This window comes from Pantherophis guttatus, chromosome 2 (genome assembly GCF_059756535.1).
Source record: "Pantherophis guttatus breed Tessera chromosome 2, ASM5975653v1, whole genome shotgun sequence".
NCBI lineage: Eukaryota > Metazoa > Chordata > Lepidosauria > Squamata > Colubridae > Pantherophis > Pantherophis guttatus.
The window spans coordinates 123,793,399-123,810,611 of NC_142064.1; the positions used below are offsets into that span (position 1 = coordinate 123,793,399).

Here is a 17,213-nt window from a genome sequence, read left to right on the forward strand (position 1 = left end):
AAGCAATTTAGCAGTGGGACAAATTTCTGAAGGAAGTAACGAGGTGCGATTTGAAGCAGAAGCTGGACAACTGACATACTGAAGTGAGATGGGCAGCAAACAACTCATATAAAGAAATAAAATGTCTTTGCTCAATTTCTTGCATAAAGCTAGACATCGGACTAACTAACCTTGATTGCCTTTTTCATCTCCATGATTTTATAAACCTGCTATTTATAGATGGGGGCTTTGGCATGTTCTTATTCATGTTAGAGGAATCACGTGCTATACTTAAAAGCATAGGAGCAGTCCCACACTTTTTCTGATCAGTTGGCAATGCTCTCTCAATAGTTCTCCAAAGTTGTCACTGGACCATGGTGTTATTTTTATCACTGTATAATAAAGAGAAAGAGAAACTTCTTGTATTGTACTAAATCATAATGTGATCTCAGGTTGTTTTTTTTAGGTTCTCTAAAGTTAGGATGTTGTGTGAATCTAGGCAATTATAGTTATGGAACAAATCTTAGTCTGTGATTTAGAGTGATGAGTGAATTCAGTTAATCAGCTCATGGTCAAGGTAAAATCCATATAATTCTTATTTCATAACCATTTATGGTCCCTCCACTCTATAATAAACAAATATCCTCACTTTTAAAAACATGTTTGCAAAAGATAGCATCAAAGACATGTTACATGGTTGCCTGGGAGATATTAAAATGAGATCTTCATTAGTTTTTTAAAGAGTCAAATGGGAAATTTCTAGCTGTAAAAATTTGTTTCCAGTGTCAAATGAATTCTGATTGTGATTATCTTCCTTTTACTTGTTTGTAATATTCTAGGCCTGAGCCTAAGGTTAAATCAGAATTATAATTGCTGTAACACAGGACTGCAGTTGTAAAGAATTCAACTGTATCCAGCAGTTCTTGCCATTGTAGAATTATTAGTTTTTGTTTCTTTGCGAATATCAACATCTTTCCTTCGCATATTCCTATTTTTCTGGAGTCCCCCCCCCCCCCAAGAACCAGAGTATTACAGTAATAGGAGGTGAGACAAATACAATAAGTCTACCTTTCTATGAATTAATACCTCCCCAGATATGTAGTAGTACAGTGCCCATCATCCCTAACCCTAAGACAAGCAATAACCATAGTGTCTAAGAATTATGCCATGGCTAACAGAGCTAGACTGCAACGCTCTGAACCACCACCAAGTGACAGTGAAATTTCTTCCACTTTGCTGCCATCTAGAGGTTTTTTGGATTTGTACAGCCCAGATTGTGGCTGCTAACATTGCTTGTTGTCTTAATGCCCAATTAAGTAGCTGGCTGGTGAGAAAATAGATAGCCTAGCTATCTTCGAGACCGCCTGCTGCTACCAACGACCTCCCATCGACCCGTGCGCTCCCACAGAGAGGGCCTCCTCGGGGTGCCATCAGCCAGACAATGTAGGCTGGTGACCCCCAGGGGGAGAGCCTTCTCTGTGGGGGCACCTACCCTCTGGAATCAGCTCCCCCCAGAGATAAGGAGAATCCAAGACCTCAGTGCCTTCCGTCGCGCCCTTAAAACCCATTTATTTAAACAAGCCGGGCTGGTTTAAGATGAAATTTTTAACTGTTTTTAAATGTTTTAAACGTTTTTAATTGGTAAATGAGTTTTAATTGGGCCAAATTTATATATCTTTTAATTGTTTTTTAATATTTGTTCTGCATGTTTTTTAATCTGGCTGTACACCGCCCTGAGTCCTCAGGGAGAAGGGCGGTATAGAAATCCAATATAAAATAAAATAAAAAAAAATAAAAAAAAAAAAAGGACGGATGGAGCCCTCAGAGACCATACTCACCACAAAAATGTGATTTTCACTTCCCTTTTGAACTGTTCTGAAGGAGCTGGTATATGCGCTCTCTCTCTCTCTCTCTCTCTCTCTCTCTCTCTCTCTCTCTCTCTCACACACACACACACACACACACACACACACACACAGACACACAGACACACAGCTCTGTGGCTATTGGCTTTTTGTAATGTTTTAAGGCAAAACATTGATACTGATAGTTGGGTCTTGATTAGGGCAAGTTCTGGACATCCTATTAAATTAAAATGCACTTTGCAGTTCCAGTTTTTGGCTTGTTTAGTAAGGTAGTAATGTAAATAGAATGAAATAATATAGTATTTATTCTTTGCTCCTTGTTTTAGGTGTGTCTCTTTGTGGGAAAATGGCAAAACCAATAGAGTAGCTCAGGCAGGAATGCTTCATTTTGTAGAGGTAAGCCATTTAAAGGGAATTCTTGAGTGTACCAACATCAGACTCCATTCAGACACACTCTACACAAATTAAGCAAAGGAAAGGGGCAGAACCGAACAGGAAATCACTCAGAGACACAGTGAGACAGCCTCTTCTGTGAGGCTTTGAACTCATAGAGAAGCATTTTCATTATTTGAAGTTATTCCTCTGGGCAATAAATAATCCAAATGAAATTGACTTCAAATCTAAACCAAGGACCCAAACTCAATATAATGTTTGAATCTGAGAGTGAAATATGAAATTAAAACACAGTTAACTTATTTGTGGCTTAGAGATTTGTGAACCCATTTAAACATGGCTTGTTCAGTAAACATGGTTAAGCCAGTCCTGGCTTAGTCTGTTATGTGAACTCAGCTCCAGAATCCTTGCAATTCCAATAACCAGGAAAGAAACTGTATTCCTTTAACTGCAATCTTATTCCCATTATTTGGGGGGGGGGGGGGGGGAATATCTGTTTAACTCAGTGGAGCCTACTTCTATGAAATGCATGCTTTTCTGGGAAAACACATAGGATAATTCCTGTGGAATTACACTTTCCTGCAGTTTATCTTTGAGAAAACCTGTATAAGTCAGTGGTGTTCTCCCAGCCAGACAAATGTCTATGGAGATTCTCAGTCATCCAGATCACAGTTGTCCCAAAGGTGCTTTTTAAAAAGGCAACTGGAGTTTTCTTTTTTAATCTCGAAGATGTTTTGGAAGAGAAGGGAAACGTCTTCAGGGCAAAAAACTAAAGTCCAGTTGCTGCTTTTTTTTTTTTTTTTTTAAACATCTTTGGAACTCCCAATCAGACAGGCTTTAGGGACATATACTGTAGAAATATTCTTTTAAACCGTGATGATTAAATGAGGTAGCAGGGAAGTTGAATAATTGATTGGAGGGAGGGAGAGAAAAAAAGAAAACCTGACTAGGACGTGGGGTGGATAAACTTGAGGTTGAAGGAGATTACATGATTGTTTCGGTGAAGACCCTAATGCTTGCTACTTCCATCCGATGGTGAGCCCATTACGCACTTACACCTCTCTACGATCGCTTGTCCCGTTCACGATTCTTTTATCAGTGCGATGGCTAAAGTGATAAAATAAATAAACAAACAAGGGAAAAACCAAGACTTGGTTGGTCCCTTCAAACGCTGCCCCGATCGCCAACGTCGTCCAGAAATGCCCTCCTGCCTAATGATTCGGCTCTGACGAATCCGGCAACCGGGAGTGCGGGGAAGGGAGGGGGGCTGCGAACGGTGCGAGCACCAACGTTCCAACGGAAGTTTTCACTTCAAAGGCGGAGAATTTCACTTGTGCCGCCAGGGTTCGAATGCTCGTAACGGGCGAAGCTTTGGCTGTTGGGAAGGCTTCGCGCTCGGTGGACAATCAAATCCGTTCTAATTATTTTTTAAATTAAAATAAATTAATTAATAAGATCTTTTCAAAAGCTTTGGGCTAAATACTTAATTCTCTTCCTAGCAATAACAGCAACAACGAATTAAACTCTCTGGATGCCGTTTGTAAAGGCTTTTCTGGTAATAGAAACTTGGTCAGATAAGGAATGGTAGGTTTTATGTTTTTTCCCCTCCCCATTCTGGATAAATTTAAACAAATGGCTAAAGTGAGGCGTTTGTTTTTTTAAAAAAGAGATTCTGTGATATTTTAGCACGCTTGCAAAATCCGCGGGTAAGGCTAAATTTTGTGTCTTTGCAACCTTCCTGTTTCGAATTTAGGAACCCATTTGCTAAATGCGAGTTTGTTGTGACGTGGTTATTCCATGTTTTTGACCTGGGTGATTTTTTATAGTAAATGTAAGGATTTTTTTGTCGTTAAATATTTATATTTCAAAACTTGGTTGAAGATGTTTGAAAAGAAAGAAGGAAAGAAGAAAGGAAGGAAGGAAGGGAAAAGAAAGAAAGAAAGAAAGGAAGGAAGGAAGGAAGGAAGAAAGAAAGAAAGAAAGAAAGAATTGGGCATTATGTAAAATAATGCCAGGCTGATATGAACGATCCTGTAAATTTTAAACACCAAATATAGATGTATGCAAAAGCATTTTAACTTAAGGTAAACAATTGCATTTGTTTATATACCTAAACTTATTTTCACCCATATGACATGCTTTGTAGGAGAGCCAGAGCAAATAATGCAAAATAAAGAGCTGATAAGATTGTAGGGTTAGGTTGGTTCAAATTCCTACTTTGGGCTGAAATTCTTTGATAGTTCAGATAGAAGATATTCTAGTCTGCTTTAACAAGCTGAGTGGATAAAATAGTTTGAACTATTTGAAGGAAAACTAGACATAAATATGTCCAAATAACATTTAAAAATTAATTAGAAGCCATTTATCCAAATGAAAAGATATCCATGAAAAAAAATCGAACAAATAATAAGAGACACGAAATAAACTGCTTTCTTTCCCAATTCATACTAAAATATATTTTCTGTCCAAATCCCATTTCCCTTCAGCCCCGCTGGTGATGCTTATATTTGTCTGCTTAACTATAGTTTGATGACTAGGTCACAATTGGGTGGGATCATACATGTGGCACTAAGCCAAAAAACCGTGCTTTACCAATCACAATAACTGGATTTACATTCTAAACCAAAAACCCATTCCAGTTTAGCAAAATTTATGAAAACAGTTCCTGTCGCTGCAAGCTTTGATGAGACTGTAAAACAACCTTTTATATTCAACCTTCCTTGCAAGCCAACCCTTTCAGACTTGCTAACCCAATCGGTTTAGGCAAGAGCTTAAAGTCACCTCTGAGCTTTCTCCCATGGAAACTTCAACCACTTAATCCAACAGGTCTAGCTCTAGCGGGAATCCAAAGGTTGGTTTTGTGGCTACAGTAAATTTAACAGAGCCATCTCTCTTGCATTTTGCATCTCTTGAATGCAAAAAGGGGGACAGTTTGGGAGCTTGGCTTTATTATATATATAATAAATATATGCTTTATTTTACACACATACATATTCATATTTATATACGTATACACACACACACACACACAATGTGTGAGGAAAACAAAGAATTTTGGAAGCCCTGGAACATTTTGATGCAAGCATGAATACAATTCATAATAATTCATTCCTCTTCGTCATCATCATCAAATAGCCCCTAGAAATGTTCAAACATGTGTAGGAAGGAAAATCTGTGCTGTCCCCGAAGAACATTTCCCACAGGTTTTTCATCCCCTACCCCCCAGGAAGGGAATATTTAGTGATCTTTGCATGAAAGGGTAGCAAAACCTCCTCCCTCCCCTCCACCCTGATTTACTGACTATCAAATCTGGATGCGTGTTTTTTTTTTTTTTTTTTAAAGAAAGGAATAATAAAAAAAAGCCCAGTCGTTTACTCTTATTTCCAGAGAGAACCTTCACCCAATTTGCCAGATGGGCGGCTAGGGTCAAATTGACTTGCTTTGGAAAACTGTGCCCAGCGACTTTTAAATCCCAGTTAAAAATGCCCAGAGAAGACCAAAGGTAGGATATGTGCACAACCTGGTGGGAATAGGGATCTGTTTGGGCCTTAGCCGTCCTACAAAAGATGTGGGGGAAAATATATAGTGGTGGTATAGAGGAGTTATTGTTCAGGACACTCGAAAGTGGTGTTACGGTCTCATTTATGGCAATATGCAATAACAGGTTATGGGCCAGGGAGAAAACCGACTACCTAATGCAAAATCAAAAATAGGCATTCTGATTGATAGGTCGAGATCTTATCTAAGACCTTGAAGGAAATGCTGATTAATTAGTTTAAGCGGTCATCAATTATTTCCCATTAAAGCTGCTTCCATTTTGCAAATATGAGAAGCAAGAATAAAAGCTGGCCAAAACAAAGAAGGGCTGCCCCGGAACTTACTCGAAATTGTTGTGAGATTTAAGTGAGGAGCCGCCACCTAGAATTCATCCCACCCTCCTCAAAGCAGTAAAATTAAGCACTCCCGATGTGTCTCGATGTAGATGTAGATTAGATTAGATAAGATATATAGATGCACGCACTTGTATGGCAAGCTATAAATCAACCGTCCCACACTTTAGGAAGCATCTCAAAATGTATCTACCCCTCGGTGAAAACATCGGCAGCCGCCTGCAAGTTCCGCTCGGAGAAACGGCGGACCAACTGTTGCCGAAAAGGCGGCGTTGGATTGCAATCTTTACGGGTTAAGGGCGTGCATTCCTACCCCTATTTACCCGTGAGCAAGCCCCTGGCAGTCAGTAGGACCTTCTGCTGAGGAGACTTCTTACTGAGCTGCACGGTTCTCCTTCAACCTGTGCCCCCGGAATAACTGTTACTTTCAGATGCTTGTGGCTGTATCAAGATACTCACAAAAAGAAAAACGATACACCTGTTTGATAAAGTTCCCCTAAGTGTTTCATCCCCCCCCTCCCCACAAATCCCAGGGTTAGAAGAGAAAGGTTTGACTTTGAAGGAAATGAAATATTCTTCTTCCTCTCTTCTAACTCAAATGGGGTTAGATTTTCCATTTCTCCCCTGACTAGCAACCAGCCTTTCGAATTCACGTATCCTCCTCCCCCGCTTAGGGTTAAAAGTCCCTATACATTTTTCCTCTCGGTCCTTTTCCCCCCGCCCCCCTTCCGCTCCCGGTCCACTTTCTCCCTAAGTCCACCTTGTACAACTGGAAAACTTTCTAGGGGTTTTTTTAATTTCAAGAGTGGAGGTTGCGGCTGAAATTGTACGAGGGCTCGAGGGGCATTTTGGAAGTACTCAGCTCCAGCGAGGTCCCTGGAAATGCACATTGCTTGCCCTGACATACTCAATTAAAATAGTTCAATTCCGCCCTACCCTTCATCCAAAAGAACTAAGAATTAGGAGCATTTAAAAGCGCGTACATTTCAAACAAACGATTTGCAGAAATAAGACCCGTCCGGGGATGGGGGGTGGGGGTGGGAGGACGACATAACCCTAAGACCAATAACCATGTTCTAGCATGGCCGGGCAACTTGGTTTACACACCGTTTTAAATATGTGCGCGATTTATTTGGGAGCGATCTTCTCCCTAAGCAGTGCGGCTTCTTCCGACGAAACCTGGAATTTACCATAGATTGTGTGCCCACGGGCATGTATTAAAGACCGCTAGACCCCCGCGGAGCAATCCCATAGGCTTTAATATAGCGTCCTGTTCTCCACAAGGGGTCAAATGACCCCCCCTTCTTTTTGGAAAGGAGGGAACTCGCCCCTTCTATTATTCTCCAGCGATTAGGATTGCTCCCTTTGCAACGGGGCGTTCCCCGAAGCCAAGAAGAAGAAGAAGAGGAAGAGGAAGGAGAAAGAGAAGGAGGAGGAGGAGGAGGAAGAAGAAAGAAGAAGGAAGAAAGAGAAGGAGAAGGAGAAGGAGAAAAAGGAGGAGGAGGAGGAGAAGAAGAGGAAGAGGAAGAGGAAGGAGAGGGAAGAGGAGGAGGAGGAAGAGGAAGAGGAAGAGGAAAAAGAAGATGAAGGAAGAAGAAGAAGAAGAAGAAGAAGAAGAAGAAGAAGAAGAAGAAGAGGGGAAGGGGAAGGGGAAGGGGAAGGGGAAGGGGAAGGGGAAGGGGAAGAAGAAGAAGAAGAAGAAGAAGAAGAAGAAGAAGAAGAAGAAGAAGAAGAAGAAGAAGAAGAAGAAGAAGAAGAAGAAGAAGAAGAAGAAGAAGAAGAAGAAGTAGTGGTGGAGGAGGAGCTTTTGGTACCTCGAACTATTACGATCGTCTCCCCCCCCCCCCGCCCTCTTTCTGAGCCGCTCGAGCTAGTGACCAACCTATCCCTGCCTTGTGAAAGGGAAACCCGCGATGAATTCTGCACCTTCTCCCGCTGGCTGGTACCTTTGGAGAGCCCCGAGCGAGGAAGAGGGGAGGCGCGCAATTTCTCCATCCAGTTTACTCACAGGGCGCCAGCTGTAGGTCTCTCAACCGGGCAGGCTGAAATCCACGGACTCTCTCCCCCCACCCCCCACCCCACTCCGCCTACACCCCTTATAATTAAGTAAAGTTTCTAACGGTCATTAACTCCCTTGGGGGAAGGAATCTCTCGAGCCCATAAGTCATTTCTACGTGTGTGTGTGTGTGTGTGTTTGTGTGTGTGTAAGATTAGTCACATCTGATTGTAACATACAAACTAGATTGATTATCCCCGCTCTCGTCCTCCCCCCCCCCACCCCCACCTCAGCCACCCACTCCCGTCAGCCATCCTTCCAGCGGTTCGAAACCCAGAGAAGAGAGAAGAGAGCTTTCGGAACAAGCGCTCGTCCCTCCGCTCGCCAACCTTCCCACTTGCGGGGTTCGTAGTCCCAGCCTTGAACTAACCGCCAAGGTGGAAGCGGGTGGAGAGACGGGAGAGGAGAAAACTGGAGAGACTGCAACCCTCACATCCCCCCTTCCCGCCTCGCCAGTCCACCATTCCTCCTCCCGAGGCTGCCTCTGGAACCTCTTTTAGATCCCTCTTCCCACCCGGCCGTCCGACTCGCAACCTACCGAGCTCTGGCGCTGTTTTTCCCTCAGCCGGTCCCGTCTGCCTTCAGCGGCGGCGGAGAAATGGGGAGAGGAGGAGGCGGAGGAGGAGAAGGAGGCGGGGGAGGGGGAAGATGAGGGGGGGAGGTGGGGGCTTCCCCCCACTATTGTCTAAAGCGTGCATTGGAGGTGTGTGTGGAATTCAACGTGAATTCTCCAGACAAAACAAGTGGCGCGTTGGCAGGGATGTCTAGGAGCCCCTCCAGGTGCTGATATCCCCCCACCCCACCCCATAATGCTACCTGTCATTCTGGAAGCCCGGGAAAAGAGGGCAGGCAGCGCTGGCCGCGTTGGGTTACAGAGCCCACTCTCTTCCACCTCGATGGGAGGAGAATAGAAGCAATCAGGTGTTGGATCCAAGCTTGTTAGGGTCTTGGGAATAAATTCCCTCCTGAAGACCTTCCCTAGCACGCTTAGGGTTCAGAGTTCCTAAAGTGGAATTTGACACAGAAAACAAACTCATGGAAGTAGAGCATTAGATGCAACCTCCCTGTTTTGATGGGGGGGGAGAGTGGGGGGGGGAGTTTCTTCCCAATTACAATTGCAACGATTTGTTTACCTAAACAACAACAAGTGAAGTCTAAGAATCGGAGAAGAGAGAGGAGAGAGAGACAGAGACGTAGAAGGAGATGGAGACGGAGAGTGAGAAGGAGAAAGAAGGAGAAGGAGAAGGAGAAGGAGAAGGAGAAGGAGAAGGAGAAGGAGAAGGAGAGTAGAGTGGAGGAAGAAGGGAGGAAGGGAGAGAGAGAGAGAGGAGAGAACAATGATTTCTTACAAATGGTTTAAAAGGCTCTTGAGCTTTTCAGGAAAGCAGTCTAGAGTCTGATCGGATGTTCCAGAATAGGCTGTGGAACATGGACTCCTGCCTGGAGTACACCACATAATTAGAACCAGAGCTTGGAGAACAATTGACCCAGACAGGCAAACTTGAACACAAATCGTTTTGTATTCTACACTTATGAGATATCAAAAAAGGGCAGAGTGGCCTTTGGCAGTGTCAAAGGGTTTTTTTTTTTGCTTTAATTTATATGCTGCCCTTCTCCAGAGACTCAGGGCGGCTTACAATGCGTTAAGCAATAGCCTTCATACTATTGTATATTTATACAAAGTCAGCTTATTGCCCCCACAATCTGGGTCCTCATTTCACCTACCTTTGAAAGGATGGAAGGCTGAGTCAACCTTGAGCCTGGTGAGATTTGAACTTGCAGTAATTGCAAGCAGCAGATGTTAATAACTGTGCTTAGTCCGCTGTACTACAGGCTCTTATTAGTGTTTTCTATGTCCTTCACCACCACTTAACATCAGATTCAGTTCCTTTCAACCTCATGGTTTTGAAATACTGACAATATGGTGGAGGTGCAGTTTCATGACAAAGAGAAAAGCCCTTTAACTTCAACTGCATACTGATATATGATAACTTCAGCTGCATATTCATGGGAATAAAATGTGTATACAAATATTAATTAACTGGGCTTCTTACAAATCAGGGACTGTTCTGACATTGTTCTAAAGCACTTCTGCATAAAGAAGAGACAAAGGCACCATCTCATAATCGTGGGGAATGAAACCAGGTGGGCCAGGGATATTTTTAATCTTACAGTTTTGCTTGATGTTGTTCAGCCCTCAACCTCTTGTAAGTCTACAGTAAATCATCCACAAAGCTAACCACAGATCTTAATATCCTTCTAAACCAAAAACACAGCCTCCTCCAGAGGTGATTTGGCTGGCCTCCTGTAAGGCTGTGAAGACCATTCCTCCAGGCACCCGGGGCCAGGATATTAACATTAGTCTGCTTGTTAGTTTGTTAATATGACTGTGTTTGTTATGCTCTAATTAAGATATTTTAGGGGCTGCAGCTCCTTTTCTTTAAAGAGTGGTGAAATTGGTTTTGTTTTTATTTTGTTTATTGCCCAGAGTGCCTTTGGTAGATGGGCAGCCATATAAATATACTAAATAAAATAAATAAATAATTTTTTCCCCAATTCCTCCCAAACATCCTATTTCTGCTTCCTTAGGATCTCAATCATGTCTGCTTTTACAAGATTTCATCACTATTATGGTCTGATTAGTTTGTCTTAATTGATCCTGAGTGGGCATTCTTACCTGGATCATGTTTTTCAAGAATCCCAGCTGCCATATGGGATCAAGTAGTTCAGAAATTTGCAGTGAATCCATTGATGAGCTAAACACCAACTCTTTATTTTCTCTTCTGGATTTCTAAAAATACAGCCTCCCTGGTAATACTTCAGTGTTCAAGTATGTGCTGATCATACTGCATACATACACACATATGGATGCATGCAGGGAGCAACCACAATTTGATTAGACAGCAGTCTTGGAATCCTTCAGTTGTATTAACTCTCTATTAATGACCCTGTGTTCCTTTAATTATTTGGGGTAGGATCAGGGCGACTGAATGGAGGTGAGCATTTACTGGCCGGATGCCCTTCCTGACTCCAGGTGGAGTTCGCAGCAGATATTTTTTTTTCTTTGTGCCCTAGGAGAGAAATATCTACCATTACCTAGGATGGAACTCTCAATCTTCCAAGTGGGAGGCGAGCGCCTTCACCACTAGGCCACCACACCGCTCTCTTCAATTCTATTAACTGATTCAGTAGAAATCTTTCTGATTGGGCCAGTGAATTTCTTCCTGGGTGAAATGCTTCATCTCAACTAGAGAGACGAGTGGCCTTTGCCACTCTGTTTAACAGTCTTTACTGGCTTAAATGTGTGTCTATGTGGAGGGACAGATGTCCATACAAACATTTCCATCTACTTCAGAAGATCCTGTTTATGATATAATAATAGAGTAATATTGCTTCCTTTTTTTTTTACTGGCAGAAGGATGTATCATTTTGCATTTGCTGGGTTGTTATAAACCTATATTGCCTAACCCTGAACAAGGCATATTTACTGGGGGAGGCTGATGGGTGCGAAGAAGAGGTATCTTCGGATTCTTTCCTGAAAGGCCTCCCATTTCCTGAATTTTGAAACTCCCAACCTCCTAACCAGATGCCCTAACTGAAAACAAACTAAGGCTGAGATTGGAAAAAGGGGAGCAGCTGGAGGATGTTTATAGAAGAGCAGCAGTGGGTGCCAACCCATTTGCATCCCCTCCCCAATTCTCTCCTTCAAATGCCGGTTCTGCATCTCTGTTTATATTCTGAGAGGGCAAAGTTTTGTAGACACATCTTTACTGAGAAGTTGTTTCTAAACAAGAAGCGCACGTGTGCACCCACGCACACACTAGACAGGGATAAACGTGATATCTACAGAATTTTTACTACCCAAATCCCAAGATTCCCCTGCCACAAGCAAAATAAAGCACACAGCAATGACTTCGAAATGATGCCCGATCCGTGTTCCATGTCATGGGGTTTGTATTGGGACAAGTTACGTATAAAAGTAGAACAGCGGACTGAGATTTCCTGTAATGATCAGGGAATTATTATTCACTGGGGATAATCTTTGGTGAATCATTTTTGTACTCTTATTACCATCACTACCTTGGCTTGGTGCCCCTCTACACTGGAATGATTGTGGATGAGAATTGTAGGGCTGATGAGTATCAATACATCTGGAGGGCATAAGATTGGGGAAAGTGGTGGGTTGCTCCTGGTTCAGACCGGTTCTATAGAACCGGTAGTAAAACTGGCGGGAGGCTCCACCTACCCGCCACGACTTCATCATGGGTGATCTGCGCATGTGCAGAAGCATCTGCGCATGTGCAGAAGCGTGCGCGCGTGCTCCCATTGTGAACCGGTAGTAAAGCTAAGTGGAACCCACCCCTGGTTGGGGATAACCATGTTGAAAAAGTCTCACATTTTTATTAATCAGCTGCAAAACACTGCTGTTTTACTTTAGCTAGGAAATCTGAGAGTTGTAATCCTAAAACATCTGGCTCTGACAAGTGCTGAGACAACATCTCCATTGCCTTATCTCCTGGAGTTTTTCTGGGCCAGTGTGGCCCATACAATCCACTTTCACAGATGGTCTTCATGATGCCTTTGCCAGCTTGTGAGAATGCCAAAATGTGTGTGCGTGCCTATGTTTTCCTTTGCTGTGAAAAATCTGGCATTTTGGCATCTGATATACTATACTATCAGATGCCATATTTGGACTATGAAAGATAGCTCTTTCATACCATAGTCCCAATATGTAAGGCAATCTTCCCTTGCTATTATTCAAGAATAGATATAGTTGCCATGCCTGTTCTTTTTTGGTCGATTCATACTTGTTTACATCAGAGGTGTCAAACTCAAGGCCTGGGTGCTGGATCTGGCCCACAGAGCTGCCCTGGAAACAGCAAAGGACTGGCTTGTGGTGCCTCTGCCAGCAAAAATGGAGCAGCTCTCTTGAGCTCCATTTTTGCTGGCGGGGGTTGCAGGAGGCTGTCGCAGCCGAAAACAGAGTGTGGGAGCCCATTTTTGCTGGCAGAATGCTTGGACTGCCATAGGCGCCCCCGATACGAGTGACATTAAGATGGCCACGCCCCCTGGCCAACCGCCCCCCCCCCGAGGTCAAACACAACCCCGATGCAGCCCTCAATGAAATCGAGTTTGACACCCCTGGTTTACATGTTGCACAAAAGCGTCTGCATTCTAGAATTTAGGCCTATTTCAATCTGAGATTCACAATGTATCTACAGCCTCTCTGAGGCTCACATTTCATGTCTTCTTCTGCTTTAATGGCCACCATTGAAATGTCAGATAAAAAAAGGTTAATTAAACTATTGTAAGTCTTTCACAAAATTTGACTGATCAATGTCACTTAAAAACAGAACGGTTCTCTAGTTTGATAACTCTTAGTCTATAATCTGTATTTTCCACTGAATTTACTGGAACTTCCTGCTGAGAAAAAGATTGCATTGATGTTGATTCAGATCAGTTGAATCATAACTTTTTTTTTCTGAAAAGGGGGAAATTACTTTTTTTTAAATTGATGTTTGGATATGTCCAGGGGTGAAATCTACTTACCTTCCTTACCGGTTCGGAAGTGCATGTGCTGCACGTGTGCACTCGCTTCGCTTGCGCGTGTGCATATCACACGCACGTGCAGACCCTCTGTGAATGCACAAAACCTTCTGCGCATGCGCAGAGGGTAAAACCAGGAAATAACAACACCCGGGGGTGGGGGTGGGAGGAGCCTTGCGCCGCCATTGCTACCGGTTCTCCGAATCACCTGCCACAATCGCTACCGGATCGCCTGATCCGGTCTGAACCAAGAGCATGTCACCCCTGGATTTGTCAGTATAAGGTAAAAATTGCCTTGACTTCCGGTGGCTTCATGGACACCTTCATGTAGTTGGTAACAAGATGTTTGCCATTTATATATGCTGTAGGATACACCAGGCCTGTCAAACTGGCAACCTGCAGGCCGGATGTGTCATGCTCAGGCTCTGCCTACCCCGGCTCCGCAAAGGCAAAAAACATAGTGATACGTCATGATACGTCACTTGACGTGATTGAGTTTGACACCTGTGGGATACACAATCTAACGGGTATGGAGGAAATGATTTCTAAGTATTTATAAGGATTATAGGGGTTAATTAATTTAATCCATCCATCATTGCCTGAACAATCTTATTCATAAACTGATTAGCATCACATCAGCAACTTTTAAAATTCCATGGTGTGTATGCATAGACTGAATTCTTTTTACATATAATCTAGAGTGGTGGCTATAGAATCAATCCAGAAAACCCTCTGGTGATGACAATGGCCCTAACAGATCCAGCTTGCTGTAATTTAGCATGTGCATCACTTACGATAGATATATTAGAACAGGATGGTACCATTACAGGATCTCAGATTCTTGTTTGCTTCCCAGAGGTTTTCTTTAAAAGAATAAGTAAGAATGGCTTTGACAATTAGCATGGGGGTCTAAGAGTTTTACGGCGATGATGGGTGGCTTGAAGGCATGTTCTCTGCCTTGTTAACCTTGTTGCCTACTGAATTTTTTAATGTTGATTTTCGCTTTGAACTTGTAAATTATAACCTTGTTCTTTTGTTTTTCACTGCACTGTTAGTCATGTATTTATATTGTTTATCAGTTAGTTGTAAACTCCCCAAAGTCATTTAGGTGAAATGAGTGATGTAGAAATTTAATAAAGAAAAAAAAAAGAAGAAGAAGAAGAAAAGAAGAGGTCACAAAAAGAAAATCTTGGGCATTAAAAAAAAAAAAGACAAACAGTCTAATCATGTGCATACTTTGCCTTTTGATATGTCAAGTTATTACAAAAAATGTAAATCAATAGATACCGTCATATTTTAAAAAAAGAATATGTTGCAGTTAGGAGAATAAACATCTGAAACCCTCCTATTAGCATATATTAATGTTTCTTTAAATCGTAATTCAAACCTCAGTTATCTGGGAATAAATTCCAGTGAACAAAAGGAATTTATGAGTCAAGATGGATAGGTTTGCACTGGGTGAGAAATAAAGTATAATCACTGGAGCGATTCCTCCTCAAGGCCAAGACCCAGATGTTAACTGTAGGGCAACTGCTGCTTCTTAACTTATAGAGTGAAATCTTTCAGTAAAATGAAATGAATAAATTAGAATAGACTATATATTTTTTCTTTTTATCTGTAATCCCTTGCATCACGGTGGAGTCAGGGTGACTGAATGGAGGTGAGCATTTACTGGCTCACTGATGTTTACTGATTTATTAGAACAGACTAGTAATAAAAATAATAAAATCATGGATAGGGGCTCCATTTGATAAAGTTATTGAGATTTTATATATTTTATATTTTCTCTCTCTCTTTCTCTCTCTCTCATATCTATCCATCCATCCATCCATCCATCCATCCATCTATCTATCTATCTATCTATCTATCTATCTATCTATCATCTATCTATCTATCTATCTATCTATCTATCTATCTATCTATCTCAGCAGACATGTAGTGTAGATTCAGTAGTGACATAGCTAGTGTTGAACCTTAGGCCCCACAGCCTGGGTGGAAGAAATGGAGAGGAGCGATGGCAGCCCAGTGATTACCCAAAGATGTACCCACTGATGAGGGAGGTGGGAAACAGTTGGATTATATAGGAATGTTAGGATGCAACAAGACTAATAATATCCATCCCAATATCCTTCTTCTTCTTCTTCTTGTGCCACATCCGTCATCAGACGTTGGTGATCATGTTGGCAATCCAACATCCTTCCATTCTCTTTATCTGGTCCAAACGGACAACAGAGGTGGTATTCAGCAGGTTCTGACTAATTCTGGAGAATCAGTAGCCGAAATTTTGAGTAGTTCGGAAAACCGGTAAATACCATCTCTGACTGGCCCCACCCCCATCTATTCTTGCAGTAACCTTCCCCTGGAATGGGGAGGGAATAGAGATTTTACAGTATCCTTCCCCTGTCATGCCCACCAAGCCACACCTACCAAGCCATGCCACACCTACCAAGCCACGCCCACAGAACCGGTAGTTAGAAATTTTGAATTCCACCACTGATGGACAGAGATGCTATTTTACAATCATTGTTATATGAAAGAATACATTATTCTTATTGCAACAAGTCTTCGTTCCCAAATAAGAAAAATTCATGGGTACCAAAATTAATTTCTGTTAGAATGTGGCTACATTAAATTAGAAGCTAATCTTTAACTTGAATGGCTTGGGATACCAGTCTGACAGTGTGGAGCCCTTGGATATAAAGAGAGAGCCTGAGTGAGTTTTCCATGGTCCATAACTATTCTTTGTCCAGATGAGAATTTTATTTTTATCTCAAGCCTGTAATTTTAGAAAAAGTCAAGGAGATGCTACCTTTCATTTGTCGCCTTCCTATATCCCCCACCTCCTGCCTATTTCTTCTTCTTTTAACCATTAAGAAATTATTGCCTTAGGAAACAAAATTGTGTAGGGTTGCCAGGTCTGCTTCCAAAAAATAGCGGACAAGCGGGGTGGGGGTGGGGGGTGTTAAGTAGTAAAAAAATAAAAAAAAATCTTACACTTAAATTATATATTTTCTTACAAACATTTTTGTTAGATATAAATGCCTCTTTCCCTACTATGTAAATAATGTATATAAGGAATATCAAGGGTTAACTGACTCTCTGACTTATAATGTATTCATGACTCATCACTTGTACATATAGCTCCACCCATTGTGTATATAAGAAGCTGATCACCACTTTTACCTTGCTTCTATCTGTAAATATTCAGTGAATATAGAATGCCATCTGTGATTAAACAGAGCTTTATTTGAATATATAATTCTTATCTTAATTATTGAGTCTGATCCTGAAAATATTGCAACAATCTGGTAGCAGAGGATGGTTTGATAGACTCAATAAGGACTCGATAATGCCAAAAAGAGATAGACCCAACACCAGAGCATACAGTAAAGAGATGGAAGAAAATTCAGAAATAATAGATGAATCCACAAACGCTATTTCAAATGAACCTGAAGAATATACTACAGAAGATGAAGAAATAAT

At 41.9% G+C, this 17,213-nt stretch overlaps 1 protein-coding gene across 1 annotated transcript in view; it reads right to left on the reverse strand.

The window, feature by feature from the left end:
- The window catches only part of LOC117666593 (LIM homeobox transcription factor 1-alpha-like), a 94,725-nt gene extending 91,447 nt beyond the window's left edge, over nt 1-3,278 (reverse strand). Inside the window, exon 1 of the mRNA XM_087886644.1 lies at nt 3,226-3,278. Coding sequence (XP_087742770.1) covers nt 3,226-3,266 — 41 coding nt within the window. The 5' untranslated portion in view covers nt 3,267-3,278. The remainder of the gene's footprint in view (nt 1-3,225) is intronic.
- Nucleotides 3,279-17,213: the final 13,935 nt, after the last annotated feature.